This window comes from Pseudophryne corroboree, chromosome 6 (genome assembly GCF_028390025.1).
Source record: "Pseudophryne corroboree isolate aPseCor3 chromosome 6, aPseCor3.hap2, whole genome shotgun sequence".
NCBI lineage: Eukaryota > Metazoa > Chordata > Amphibia > Anura > Myobatrachidae > Pseudophryne > Pseudophryne corroboree.
The window spans coordinates 743194447-743210132 of NC_086449.1; the positions used below are offsets into that span (position 1 = coordinate 743194447).

A 15686-nucleotide genomic window follows, 5' to 3' on the forward strand; every position below is an offset into this window, starting at 1 on the left:
GGGGTTGTAAGAGAGAGAAGGCAGATGTAATAAATTTTTAGAGGAAGATGAGCCAAGTGGCAGCAATGAGGACAGATTGGAATGTAAAGAGGCGGTAGTCAGGGAGGCCAGAGAGGAGGAGATCACACTAGTCCAATCAGGTGATGACCAGTATAATATAATGTGTACTACTTTTATGGGGCATGAAAGGATCTAGGGCACTACTATATCTAGGGCACTACTATGGGGCATAAAATGAACAAACAATGGGGAGAGAAGTGTCTCTCTAGAAGCATTGAGGAGGGACATCTCCACAATGTTGCTATGGGGCCCAAAAAGATCTGGCTATGCTTCTGTATGGCATGATAATATTATAAAGCATTGCCACCTGTATTGGTGCATAGTGCACAGATTGGCAGCTGTGCACTAAGCATGTATCATCATAAGATTCTGGGTTATGCCCATAATTAGAGAAACCTGGGGCAGCTGTCAGACAGAACCTGCTTTGTATATAATACATATAGCGGCTGGTGGAAACAGAGTATTTCCACCCAGTATCAGAGGCGAGATGTGTTTCGGCTGGGAACAGTAACCTATGCGTCTGGTGTATGCTGGACACATGTAACTGACACTTACTCCCCCCTTGCTCCCATGTTGTACAGTTCCCATTTATTTTATGTGCAGTAACCACATTCTCTGTTAAACCGTAATAAATCTACAAAAATCGCTCTAATACAGTATATAGATGTATAATAAATACATTTGCTTAAACGAGTCACATAATCTAGAATCACATCTATACCAGAGCTATGAAGTAAGCAGCAATCAGTGTCTACGGAATGTCTGCAAACATCTGGAGCTGGCAATCATCCTCATCTATATGAACCTGACCATCGCTCTCCATGATGTATCAGTGCCTTTTTCTGGTATGCTGGGGAGGATGTATCAGAGCTTGGAGAGGCAAGGAAGCAGCAGTGATAGCAACTCCAAACACATCTGAATTAGGCCCCTTATCTCTCTCAGCATGATCTTTCTCCACTTTATTTCTCTAAACGGTTTGATGCATCTCCCCCCGGCATGGGTTTGAAAATGTCTGGTCACGCCCATACTGTACTTGACCTATGTTAGACTGCCCCCCATCCTGCTCTAGTTTTGCCCATCCAAGTTCTGGCATTGATAAGTGGCAGATTAGCAGTCCTAGGGCAAGATGTACTAAGCCTTGAATAGTGATAAAATTGAGACTGATAAACTACTACTGATAAACTAATCAGCTCCTAACTGTCATTTTTCAAACAAAGCCTGTAACATGGCAGTTATGAGCTGATTAGCTGGTACTTATTTTCCAAGGCTTAGTACATCTGGCCCCTATTGTACTTCGATACCGGTCAAAATTACAAACGCCACTATGGTGTCTTCAAGCACAAGCACATTTTTCTAGCACAGAAGAACAGTAATCCTATGAATCCTGCCATGTAAGTACTGTAAGTATCTCTCCTGAGAGAGGAGATAAGTCTCTCTATTATGGAAGGGAACTGAGTGCATAGTAACTAAAGGAACAGAGTCAGATGCTGGATAATTGGCCTGAAGGCACAGACTTCTGAAATGATGGAACAATACAAGGAGTGGATCATTAGTTCTACAGATTGAGGTGTCAATTTACTAAGCCTTGGATGGAGATAAACTGGATGGAGATAAAGTACCAGCCAATCGGCTCCTAACTATCATTTTTCAAACCCAGCCTGTGATATGACAGTTAGGAGCTGATTTGCTGGTACCTTATCTCCATCCACTTTATCTCCATCCAAGGCTTAGTAAATAGACCCCTAAGTTCCTTGGTGGCCCTACTTGGCCCTAAAGTATAAAGTAAGAACATATGAGTTGTGGCTATTAAATAACGAGACTGTACATGTAAAAAATAAACCATACTGTGGGAGTTAAAAGGGAGTAGGGAACATTGACCTTGGACTATCCCAAAACAGTTTTGCACGTTTCACCCCAGATAGTTTGTTGTCACTGAGCATTCGAAGAAGTTGTGTTTTTCCTGTGTGTCGTAAAAGTGTTAAGTTCAAAAGTAGAGCAACGTGTTAACATAAAATTTTTAGTTATATTGAACAAAACGGCCATCCAATCTTTTTGGTTGCTAACCGCAGCTTACAGAGCAGATTGTATGTCACATGCACGTGTGTTTGAGTGGCACAAAAGATTTAGTGATGGTCGTGGGGATGTCGAAGAAGATGAACATCCTGGAAAGGCCTTGCACATCAAAAACAAATGAAAATGTGGATAAAATGTAGAAAATTGTTCGAATTGAAAGTTGACTCAGCATCCGAATGATAGCAGAAATGGTAAACATCGACAATGAAACTGTTCAGCATGTTTTGCATCAAGATCTTAATCTTAACATGACAAAAGTTTGTGCTAAGATGGTTCCAAGGTTTCTCACTGCCAAGCACAAAGAAAATCAAAATTTCTACAGACATTCTGGAAAAAATTCAAGCGGATTCGCATTTTTATTACCTGGGAAGAAACATGGATCTTTCAGTAAGATCCTGAGACAAGATGCCAGTCCATGTTCTGGAAAACACCATCATCACCAAGAATGAAGGAAGCACGTCAAAGCAAATCCAAATTCAAAGCCATGTTAATTGTTTTCTTTGATATCACGCGTGTTATTTTGACAGACTGGTTCCCAGAAGGCACAACAGTGTATCAAGATTACTATAAAAAATGTTCTAGAAACTTTGCCGTAAAGAATCAGAAGAAAAAGGACAGACTTGTGGAATAATGGTTTTATCCTCCATTAGGACAACACACTAGCCCAGGCTTTTTCAACCAGAGGGCCATGGCACACTAGTGTGCCGCGACCAGTTGCAAGGTGTCCTGCGGAGCCAGAGCAGCTTCCTGCACCTTCAGAGGGAACTGTTGGCCCAGGCTCTTCTTAGAGGATCAGTCGTGCTTCGGCCGTGACCTATGCCTTGAAAACAGTGTGATTTCAAAGGTCATGGCCGCCGCGTCTCACCACCCAGCCAGCCCACCTGCCTGCATACACATCTTCCAGTTCCCGCCTACATACACAGCTTTCCTTGCCAACCCACATCCACACCTGCCCGACCGACCGCTGCTCAGTATTCGCAGAACTCCACTATGAACAACCCCCGCCACTGAGGGACAGGGAGGAGGACAGCTGATAATAATTAATAATATTTGTTATTTTATTTCTCCTGTGGGGATCAATAGCATTTCAATAGGATTTATGTGGGAAGAATAAGAATTTATGGCTTTATGGGGGGAACAATGTGAATAATTCATGTGGGGAGCAATAGGATTTATGTGGGGAGCAATGTGATTGTTTTTTCTGTGTAGGCCAATGTATGTGGATTATTTTTTACTGTGAGGGCCAATGTGTGTGTTTTGTTTTTTTCTGTGGGGAACTAATGGTGTGCCTTGGCAATTTTAAAATACTGCTCAGTGTGCCGCGAGTAAAAAAACGGTTGAAAATCACTGCACTAGCCCACACAGCTCTCTCTGTGCAGCAGTTTTTGGTCGAGAAACAGATTGCAGTGCTATAACACCCTCCATACTCGCCAGTCCTAGCACTGTGTGACTTCTTTCTTTTCCCTATAGTCAAATCTGTATCCAAGGGAATCTGTTTTGCATCAGGTGCTGAGGTATGGCCTAAAATGATGGCGCTGATGAGACAGCTGACAGATGAGCTACTGCACAGCACAGCTTTGGCCAATGGAAAATAAGAATGCAGCAGTGTGTGGATTAGGAAGGGGAGTACATATAAAGGGAATAGAGTAAATATGTACTTAATATAATTAAACGTAAATTATAGCATCAGTCTCGTTATTTAATATAATACAACACCTACCAACTTTGTATCATTGCTAATAATGTCATGTGACATTTTACAGTAAGGAACAGGCATTTTTTTTTTTATAATGGTTGCACTGGCGCCATATTTTCTGCATATGAGATCGCAGATATAGGCAGAGACATACCCCGAAAACGGTCGTGATACGCCTGCATTTGTTGCCATCACTCCCCAATATTTTCCCCAAAGTGTCCCTTCCTGTCAATCACTCTGCAAATAAATCCTCACTGCGGGCATCTACGCTAGAGTGCCTTGGCGCGTGTGCAGTACGGCCACTGCGCATGTGCAATCTACCGATAATCGCACAGTTGTAATAACATCGTCATTGCTTACAAATCGGATTCAGGCCCTTAGTCTGAGAGGGCGGAATATGGTGGCACAGCACAGTATACAACATCTGCACAGAGCATAATTACATATCTGAATTGTCAGCGGCCAAGATAAAGCAATGTACAGAAATGTACAGTATATGTTGCTAAAAGAAATCAATATACCCAAGATGTAGTCAGTCTGTGTCGTCGCTTCCTGCCCTGAAAGCCTCTGGGACTTGTGGTCCATCAGCTGACGAGCCACAGGCTGCCGAAACCTGCTTTACCAAATACAGTTTCATGCTCATTATGAATTGTATAGATCAGGGTATAATGACACTTACGTGCTGTGCTCTGTTTTGTTTGTTGTGGAAATAACAGTGCAGTCATGTGATTAAACTAATCAATCAGCGGAGATGGCTGCATGTACAGCTGGGGCCCAGCAGGCTGCGTAATGATGTAAGTGCTCCCAAAGGACCCTGGTGACTATACATGCAACATATTTACTGCACAGCAGAAGAGAATGGGACATAGGGGGTAATTCCAAGTTGATCGCAGCAGGAATTTTTTTTAGCAGTTGGGCAAAACCATGTGCACTGCAGGGGGGGGGGGGGGGGCAGATATAACATGTGCAGAGAGAGAGAGAGATTTGGGTGTGGTGTGTTCAATCTGCAATCTAATTTGCAGTGTAAAAATAAAGCAGCCAGTATTTACCCTGCACAGAAATAAAATAACCCACCCAAATCTAACTCTCTCTGCAAATGTTATATCTGCCACACCTGCAGTGCACATGGGCCCTCATTCCGAGTCGTTCGCTCGGTATTTTTCATCGCATCGCAGTGAAATTCCGCTTAGTACGCATGCGCAATATTCGCACTGCGACTGCGCCAAGTAATTTTACAATGGAGATAGTATTTTTACTCACGGCTTTTTCATCGCTCCGGCGATCGTAGTGTGATTGACAGGAAATGGGTGTTACTGGGCGGAAACAGGCCGTTTTATGGGCGTGCGGGAAAAAACGCTACCGTTTCCGGAAAAAACGCAGGAGTGGCCGGGGAAACGGGGGAGTGTCTGGGCGAACGCTGGGTGTGTTTGTGACGTCAAACCAGGAACGACAAGCACTGAACTGATCGCAGATGCCGAGTAAGTGTGGAGCTACTCTGAAACTGCTAAGTAGTTTGTAATCGCAATATTGCGAATACATCGTTCGCAATTTTAAGATGCTAAGATACACTCCCAGTAGGCGGCGGCTTAGCGTGAGCAACTCTGCTAAAATCGCCTTGCGAGCGATCAACTCGGAATGAGGGCCATGGTTTTGCCCAACTGCTAAAAAAAATTCCTGCTGCGATCAACTTGGAATTACCCCCATAGTCAGCACTGACAGGTAGAGATCTCTTCCTATGCTCTCTTTCTATGGCGCAAGCACTGTAACAGGGCGGGAGTGTGCCACTTGACTGCCCCACCTTGCGGATCACAGTAAGATCTCATGCACGGGGTCATTTTTAAGGCAGTGATTGAGGAATCCAGAATCTCACTGGCGAATGCTAACTGTGGGCCACATTCAGAGTCTGAAACGCTATTTGTGATTTTCTTTTCAGAGTCAAGTTGCGATTGTTCCGATTGTGTAAGAGTTGGTTTTTGCACTCCGCCACCTTTCTCAGTCTCAAACATGAGACTGTGTCCGACTAGGGAGCCGGGACTGAGGCTGCAATGGGCATGCAGTCACAGAAAGTGGGTGTGAGTGTGATCACAGTGGGCGTGCAGTCGCAGCCACAGTACATTAATGGTGCCTAATGCCTATACACTTGTGCGATATTAGGTGCTATTCTTCGATTTTGACTGCATCTGTTAGAGAAATCGAAGGATTGTATGCACATTTTAGGTACCATGAGACGCGATGCACGGGCACGCCGCTCGAATGTCGCGTCTCATGATTGTATGTGCTGCACTTACTATTTCTCGCATCGCAGTGCGATCGCATGTGTTTTTTTAAACACATGCAATATATCGCACTGCGATGTACGATGGGCACCCACCGGGAGCGACCAGAGGCCGCCCCCACTCGGCGGTGACGTGTCCGTCACGTGATTACCATGCGATCTATCGCATGATAGCATGGTAATCACTTTGGAAGTTCAGGTGCGATTTCATCGCACCTGATCTGCCGGTGCGATTTCATCGCACCTGATCTGCCGGTGCGATGCCACACGATGTCGCATCGCGGGGAATCGCACAAGTGTATGGGCACCATTAGAGCAGGTTGGGCACATTAAGTTAAAAAGTGTGACTATAATGCTATAATGGCTGACTAAACATCTCAAATGCAGTTGCATAGAGAAGTCGGGGTCTATGTACTAAGCCTTGTGGATGGAGATAAAGTACCAGCCAATCAGCTCCTGTCATTTTTCAAACACAGCCTATAACATAGCAGTTAGGAGCACTTTATCTCCATTCACTTTATCTCTCTCCACCGCTTTCCCTTATGTGTGCTGTTACTGCAGTGTTTACATAAAGTTGATATTGGTGTCGATTGGTTGCCGGTTGTAAAAACATTGCACTGCACAACACTGGGATTGGGGCTGGGGAAACCTGCACATATATTCTGAAGTGTTGTCATAAAAAATAAAAAAAAATATTACAGGCGGGCTGTAATAGCGTACGAGATTTTCGGAAGTATGGGATGCCGGCCGATCGCAGACATTTTTTTAAAGCGGCAGTCATTTACATGGCAAAATCATGCCTTGTAAATGAGTGCCCCTTTACAAAAACGCTACAGCCATGTGTATAAGGTCTATACGAGCCTGATTCAGAAGGTGGACGCAGTTGAGAAAATGCACATTAGGTGCGATAATCTGCAAACTGCGCATTCACAGCCCAGAAACACTATTGCTGCGCATGCGTCAGGGCATACGCATTTGCATACAACAGGGCTATAACCTCGGACGGCTTCTGCAATCTATGGGCAGTAGAAGGAGGAGACTGGGAGGTGACCCAAAATTTTTACAACAAGAGGCGTCATGCACACGTCATGGGAGAGTTTTGGCATTGCGCTGTGATCTCGCTCGCAGCACCGCTGCCACAGTGGCCATATCTTAAGAATGTTACAATGGGTTGAGTCGATGTTGCTACCAATAGTGCGTCAGTGGTGGAGAGATGAAATCCCACAGCACACTTGAGCAATACTCAAATAAGAAAAGTGGGTGTAGCACAGTCCATCGCACAGAAGAGCACATGGGGAACGCTTATACTGGCATCTGCATATTTTTGCACTTGAGAATCCACGAGTAATGTCAGTTATCAAGGCCGCTCATGCATTGCGAGCACGTCTGAGTCAGGCCCAGTGTTTCTTGGAAGATTAGTCATGTGATAGCTATACGTTACTGAACCTCACAGAAAAACTAAAGTCACCATAACAAACCCATGAAAATCTGCTCATGTACTGAAAGCAAAGCATAAATACATGAATTACATTGTCACAAACTTAAATGAACTACTCACCAGGACACAGTTAAGACAGCCATTTTGTTGGCCTCATGGCCCATAGAAGTCACTAGAGCCTAGTGAATGGTGAATTAATAAACCCAGTAGTGTTACAGGCTACAAAATGGCTGCCTGCATTTAAGTATTATCCAATCATTCCAGTTAAATCCTTAAAAAAAACATTTGGATAAATCTTCAAATCTTCTAAGTTCTATTGCACTCCTTTTTGTTATATAATTGCTAGTACTATAATACCTGCGTCATGCACAGAGCACGGAAATGTACTGCCACGTGGCAGTGGTGTGCTCACAAATGAGTATGCCCATGTGCACGTTTCTGTGAGGGTCCTCGCTCCAGGAAACATAATTCCATCGCATGCGCAGAAAATAACCAGAAGTATAGCTGCGGATCTGTCGCATTGACACAACCTATAGCTGCTGAGGTACAACATGCTGGTACATATCAGCTAGTGCTGGATACGCCACAGAGACCGCATGTAGTACCCTCAGGTGGTCCTCTGGCCATGATCAAACATCATTCATTTAAATAGTGAAGTATGAGATACATGTGTCAGCTCATATAACAGTAGGATAAAGCTTATATTCTTATCTAAAACAACACCAGAGCAAAAGTCAAATGGCCAATTGCACACCAGAGGAAAGAATACAAAAATGGCGAACGCTAAGAATTGTGCACAGAGAATTGCAAGTTAATATGATCCACTCTTTTTTTCCAGTTTCATAATTTTATATATATATATATATATATATATAGAGAGAGAGAGAGAGAGAGAGAGAGAGAGAGAGACAGAGGCCAGGTTGTAATGAAATCCAAGTTTGGCGGCTGGTGTGGGATGCCAGCCGAACGTAGAGTTTTTTTTAAAGGGGCAATCACGTACAAGGCTAAACTAGGCCATGCACATGATTACCCCTTCAAAAAAAAAGTCTGATTTTGGACGCTGGAATTCATTACATCCTGCCGAGAGAGAGAGAGAGAGATCATGCACAACAGGATAGCACCATGGGCCTGATTCATAGCTGTATACAAACTGATGTTTCCTCGGTTGAGCGATCGTCAGCAATCTGCGCACGTGCAGAAAGGATTTCTTAGCAATGTGATTTGCAGTCAGGAACCGCCTGGTGGAGGTAACTGGGAGTGGCGGTAAACACACATGCATGTCGCAGCCGCTGTGGCGTCGCATTTGAGGCTGCGACTGCAATCTCATACGCAACAGCAATGTTTCCTGCAACGTACATTTTATGGCCATGCTGCGCAACAATAGGACTACATAGAACTTGGATAATCACCTGACCGGTGACGGACACTGCTTCTTTGTATGCTTCCACTGGAATTTGCAAAGTCGCCAGTGGGCGGCTCAATGCATATCCAAGCGGCAGCTATATTTGCATATTTATGCACAGCCTCTGTGCACATATTCACAAGTGTGATAGCATGCATACATCTCTGAATCATGCCCTCTGCCACTCCTTTAGAAGTAGCATAGAAAGGATGAAAATTATACTTGTTATTAGAAACCAAATTTATGTCCCTACTCACCTCAGGATCTTTTTCCAACTCCAGTCCTGCTTCAATAAGATTAAGCTCAAACTCCTCCCGTTGACACTTCTTTTCTTCTTCAAGAGCATCATGGTGGTTCATTTCTACCACAACCACCTCGTGTGGATGGCATGATGAATTCCCATTAACAGCCTGTTGGTGGTCTTGGTTTTGTTCCTTTCGGTTGCTCTGATCTTTCAGTTTCTGTTGGTGATTATGTGATTCCCCTGGAAGTAGCTGTTCTGGAGGAGTTTTGACAACTTCTTCCGGGGTCACTGAATTCCCATTGGAAACAATAACTGCCGGGGGCCTGTGATTTGTGGGCGAGTCATTATGTTGGGCAGAACGGTGCCTGTAGTGGTAGGCCAGGACATAGTCCACTTTTCTTTTCCCATCCCCAAAATGCATTCCACTCTGTCTGATTGGCTGGTTTCCATCTATGTAATTGTTAACAACCTGCAAAGGATAAAATGTAATGAGTAAATCTCACGGGGGACAAGAGCACACAAACAGAAAAGGGATCCAGAATATTACCTGGGTGACAAATTGGAAACCAATAAACAAACAGAACCCAAATCAGAGTCTCCACTCTTAAGAACATTGTCATGAGTCAAAAACAAGTGTGTCCCATAGAGTAGTAATTGATAATATATTGTTAGTAGTTAATGCGGAAGCATTAAGAATAAATCCTACATAGCATCATCTAAATATTCAGTAGTTGTAAAGATGAGTACGTGGAAAAACATGTACAATCTATATCGAGACTATACGAGTAATGATCTTAGCATTAGATGAATTGCAATGTATTAAACCACTTGTGCAAAATTACTATATCTTTAGCAACCTGGGGAGTGGTGGTCTGGGATGAAAAATGGACAAGCACTTAATGTACAGGTATATGCACTGTTACCAATGACTCTTACTCACCAGTACCTGTCTGCTAGCTAGCAGAACTTTAGAATACAATGCCAAGGTGCCCCAAAGTTCTGGTGAACTAAAAGCCCCTGTCATTGTACCAGATCTTATTATTGACTCAACAGCATTGGATATTGGGGGTAAGAGGGGGCGGGGGTGCATGTGGGGTGTGCGGTGTGGCAGGAGATAAAAAAGTACTTTCCCCAGAGTTCATAGTGGGCGAGGTAGCATCTAGCCAGCTGTCACTGTGGGTATCACTCAGTGTATTCAAATGTCTAGAGAATATTAGACTGAACCATAACCCGCCTGCTGAAAGCTGCTGCCATCCTCTAATGGTATAAAACATCTAGAAGCATTTGTTTTACTAAACATGGTGGATAAGGGAAGTGGAGGCCTAGAAATCTAGAATGTAAGTATGGCCTGTTCTACAACAGTTACAGCAACTTTACTACATAATTAGACGTCTATGTAAAGTACTAAGCTTGGAGAGAGATAAAGTAGAGAGAGATGAAGTACCAGCCAACTAGCTCTTACAAATGTGTCCTCAAAGTCCATAGTTGCCTACCCTCCCTCATTCTGCAGGAGACTGCCTGAAATAGCAGCAATCTCCCTGACTCCCTGAATAGTTCAGCAATCTCCCTGATTGACCCTTACCCCCATTATGTAGAAGTTACATTCTTGGGAGCAAAAAAAAATAAATCGGAGTTACATACATTCAAATGGGAACATCAGTGCCATTTCCCTGCATTGGCTATAAGGCACAATGATCCCTATGGCTACATGCATCTTAAATAAAGTTTCTCCTGGCCACTTACAGTATATGGAACTTCTTGTAAAACACAATACACTAACAAATCCTGCAAGATATGAGGGTCTTTTCTTCAACAAGTAGAGCCTACTAACTTTGGGGTTCTCTTTTACATTTGTACATAAATAATTGTTATTACTCGCCTCTCAGATGTAGCAGAACATGTCCGTGCTGCTGATAGGTGTTATTTTCACAATCTCCCTGATATGCTTCTTCAAAAGTAGGCAAGTATCCCTCAAACATCTAGCCTCAATATGCCATGAAGCGCGAGATGCCTGGCGTGAGCTAACCACCAGGTCCTGTGTAATTCTGCTAGCGCGCGGGCAATGCAATGCGATTAGGATGCACAAGGAGACTATGCTGATTAATATGATATGACATGATTAATATGATATGACACTTGTTTACTGTGGGGTATATTCAATAAGTGTCGGAAGCTGCCGTCTTGTCGGAAAGACGGCAGCTTCCGACAGATTTAGGTCGGAAGGGGTTCCGACCTATTAATTAGAGACTGTTTTTTTTTTACTTGTTGGAAAACACGTGGATCGACAGAATAGCCGCGGATCCACGTGCTTTTGTTTCTGACAACCTCAATCCAACTTTTAAAAAAAGTCAGATTGAGGTGAGGAGACGGGGGAGCGGGGCAAGGGAGAGAGAGTGCTGACCAGTGGGGGTAGCTGGAGCCGCGGATGCTGGAAGACACGGCTCCTCTCTGACGTCCCCCCTGCCAGGCACCTCTCTCCCGGCAGCACTCCCTGGCCGGCACTGAATGTGGCTGTGTGGCTGTCTCCAGCAGCTCCCTGTGATCGCACACACTGTGAGCTGCTGACAGCAGCAGCACAGACGGGAGGGAATGGCCAAATCCGACAGTCGGATTTGGCCACCCTATTGAATAGGGCTTGTCGGATCCATTCCGACAAATGCATGTTGGAATGGATCTGACTTTTATTGAATATACCCCTGTGTCTGACAGGATGCACGTCACTTGGTTGATGGATTTTAACCATTAGGAGTAAACCATCAATGGTTGAACTATCGGTGGCCCCCAATCTCGCTTGCATAGGTCTCGCTTATGCTCCCCGCATCTGACATCGTACCTCAGTGACCGATGGTGAACATCCCTCGATGTCAGACTATTAATGGTTAATAGCCATCGATGGCCATTCCTATGCAATGCCATAAGTTATGAGGTAGAGTAACATTTTGATGATGGCATTTGGAGCAGTTCCGTGATTTCAAGTCAACAAAATACTTTCTGTGGGTCGGGGACACATACATCTTATGGAGAACCTTAAGGTGCGTCTCCTGTACGGCCACAGATGGCAAAACAGTCATAATTCTGTCAATGCGAGTCAGGCTGGGAGACAGTGGTATAAGTTTTAAATGTAAACACCAGTCTATAGAAACTTCATATTTAAGATGTGGTCCTTTAGGGCCATACAATCATCTACAGGTCGGTTTGAGCCAGGAGCACATGTTTTTAGTTTTTAACAGCTCAGTGATTAATCTGATCTTCATCATTACAAAAAATGTTTTAATCCTGTCACCCTTTCAACTGGGAATACTCATTTATTGTGTGAAACTCTTAATAACATAATATCCACTTTTAAAATACCACTGACAGTCTGACAATGCCACGACAATTTGACTGTGTTGTCATTCTCATGTCGGCATGATGAATGCCGACAAGATAATTGCTTACCGGTCTCTGATGCGTATAACTCACCTCTGATGCCTACAACCTAATGCGTATGCTTCATTTCAGAGACTGACAAGCAAGTCTTAAGACACATTGCATATCTGTATATAATGGGGGTCCTTCCGAGTTGATCGCTCGCTAGCTATTTTTTACAGTGCTGCGATCAGATAGTCGCCGTCTATAGGGGAGTGTATTTTCGCTTTGCAAGTGTGCGAACGCTTGTGCAGCCGAGCGGTACAAAAAAGTTTTGTGCAGTCTCTGAGTAGGTCAGAACTTACTCAGCCGCTGCGATCACTTCAGCCTGTCCGGTCCCGGAACTGACGTCAGACACCCGCCCTGCAAACGCTTGGACACGCCTGCATTTTTCCAACCACTCCCAGAAAACGGTCAGTTGACACCCACAAACACCTTCTTCCTGTCAATCTTCTTGCGATCGGCTGTGCGAATGGATTCTTCGCAAAATCCATCGCCCAGCACCGATCAGCTTTGTACCCGTACAACGCGCCTGCGCAATGCGGTGCATACACATGCGCAGTTTTGCCGAGTTTTGACCTGATCGCAGCACTGCAAAAAATAGCTAGCGTGCAATCAGGTCGGAATGACCCCCAATATACAGCTTATGTGTCATCCTTATAGCAAGCTAGCATTAATCTTACTATGCTAGACACACATCTTTACGTAACGTTCTATTGGAGGATTTACAGAAGTGTCCTCATACAGCTAGCATTTATGCCATATGGCTCAAGGGTCCCCGCATGACTGAGCCGCTCCTTGAGGTGTAGCAAGCAGTCTTTTTCTTTCCATTTTGCTTCTAATTTGCATCACATGTTCAGCGAAACACCACTGACAGTATACTACAGACGCAGGGCTGGGACTTTAACCAGACAGGAATTAGTATTACACGCATGTAATGTATTAATATGGATGTAGCACAATGGAACCTGGTGTAAGAAAAAGCCTCAGACGCTGCATTGCAGCACTGCGCATACAGATAAGATGCACATTTTGAGCAAAAAAGTTGCTCAGCGGTGGTCAAGTTGCCTTGGACTTGGCACACCTAGAGGGGCTGTTTGGCGCGACTCAAGCCACAGTGTATGAGGACACATCTGTATATCAACACTATGTGTTCTGTGTGGGCGGGAAGTACTAAAGCAAAACTGTGGTAAAAAAAACAACAATTTTTTACCACTTTTTCAAATCTACTTAAGCGTACACCAGGTTTGCAATGCCTATGGGTTTCTTTACACATTATCTTAGCATCCCCAGCGGCCGCCGCATCCTTCTACACATGCGCAGATGGATTCCCGGGTCATAAACCTGGAAGTCCAGAGACTGGCGCTGATTGCCAAGTTCAGCTCATATCGGGAGATCTGTCCTTTGTGATACTATGTCCGCGATGTGTAGCGGGATGTACCGCGGGATGTACCACGCAAGATTAGTACATCTAAACCAGAATCTTAAGGCACATACACACTGTGAGATTTGGGCTAGGCCCGATTTTCACTATGCGACAGAGGCTAGGTCGGCACATAGTCAGTATCGCAAGCACACTCATTATGTGCTTGCGATACTGGCTATGTGCGATTTTGGCGAAGTGTCAATTTTGACTATCTCTTCTATAGAGATAGTCAAAATTGACTTGCCTGCACAGTCTATCTATTCTTACGATGCCGACTGCGCGGGACCGCGCATCGGCATCGAATCGGGATTGTAAGGTGACTTTCACCTTGCGATCTGCTCTAACTTTTCTTACGATTTTGACTATGTAGTCAAAGTCGTAAGAAAATATCTCACCGTGTGTACACACCATTAAAGCAGATATAATTTTAGAGATGTGCGATTCGGTTCCTTAGAAATCTGTCCCCATTCAAATTTTACAGATCCAAACCAAATCAATGCCAGTTTGGATTATTATTATTATTATTATTATTATTATTATTATTATCCTTTATTTATATGGCGCCACAAGGGTTCCGAAGCGCCCAATTACAGAGTACATAAACAAATAATCAAACAGGAAAACAGCAACTTACAGTTGATGACAGTATAGGACAAGTACAGGGTAAATAAACATAGTTACATCAGCAGATAACACTGGAATAAGTATCAGGTGGCAGAAGACTGATGGATTTGGTGCAGTTGAAGATTATTAAAGTAAGAAAGGATAAGCACATGAGGGAAGAGGGCCCTGCTCGTGAGAGCTTACATTCTAAAGGGGAGGGGTAGACAGAATCTTTACGCAGTTCGGAATTTTGGATTTTAAAAAGTTTTGGATTGCAAACATAACATGATTTTAGCTGTTTTTATCCATTTTCAAGAAATCCAAAACCCAAGATTCGGAATTTAAAATCCCAATACCGAACCACTCATGGCTGATTTTGCCAAATCAAAACTGAAACCAAAACACAACCATGAAATTAGAACCAAAACACAGTATTTGAATTCTGGAAAGGCGTGATTTTCTTCGTAACCATTGCCAAAGATTTGGTACAAATGTATTTACTCATTTTACAGATATTTTTCAAGAGAGCGTACAATTATATCAGTGAATATATATTGCATTCAGAGATGAACTGGGCCCTGAATGCACTACAGTATATAACTATTTTTTTCTGGCATTTGTAATAAGTAGCCAAACCAGATGCCAGAAGTACCGTAACCGGAAAGATAACCAGTGTATTGTTACTGATAAGAACAATGTTATGTACAGTACAGTAGATCAACATATACTTGAAGAATAACTCCAAATGTGGGCGATAAATCCTAACTTAAACCAGATCCAAGAAGATTAGTTACCTGGGGTCAGGTGTTCACATGAGTCGGAGGTTCCCCTAATATTTGGAGCTCATCTGTTGCAGATCGCCAGCTCCTGGTCAGTACTGTGGGCCTAATTCAGATCTGATCGCAGCAGCAAATTTGTAAGCTAATGGGAAAAACCATCTGCACTGCAGGGGGGCAGATACAGTATAACATGTGCAGAGAGAGTTAGAGTTGGGTGGTTATTTTGTTTCTGTGCAGGGTAAATACTGGCTGCTTTATTTTTATACTGCAATTTAGATTTCA

At 43.7% G+C, this 15686-nt stretch overlaps 1 protein-coding gene across 1 annotated transcript in view; it reads right to left on the minus strand.

Annotated features, from left to right (window-relative positions):
- Nucleotides 1-15686, minus strand: part of ANO2 (anoctamin 2) — a 498883-nt gene that overhangs the window by 457896 nt on the left and 25301 nt on the right. Inside the window, exon 3 of the mRNA XM_063928499.1 lies at nucleotides 9202-9657. Within this exon, the coding sequence (XP_063784569.1) occupies nucleotides 9202-9657 (456 nt within the window). The remainder of the gene's footprint in view (nucleotides 1-9201; nucleotides 9658-15686) is intronic.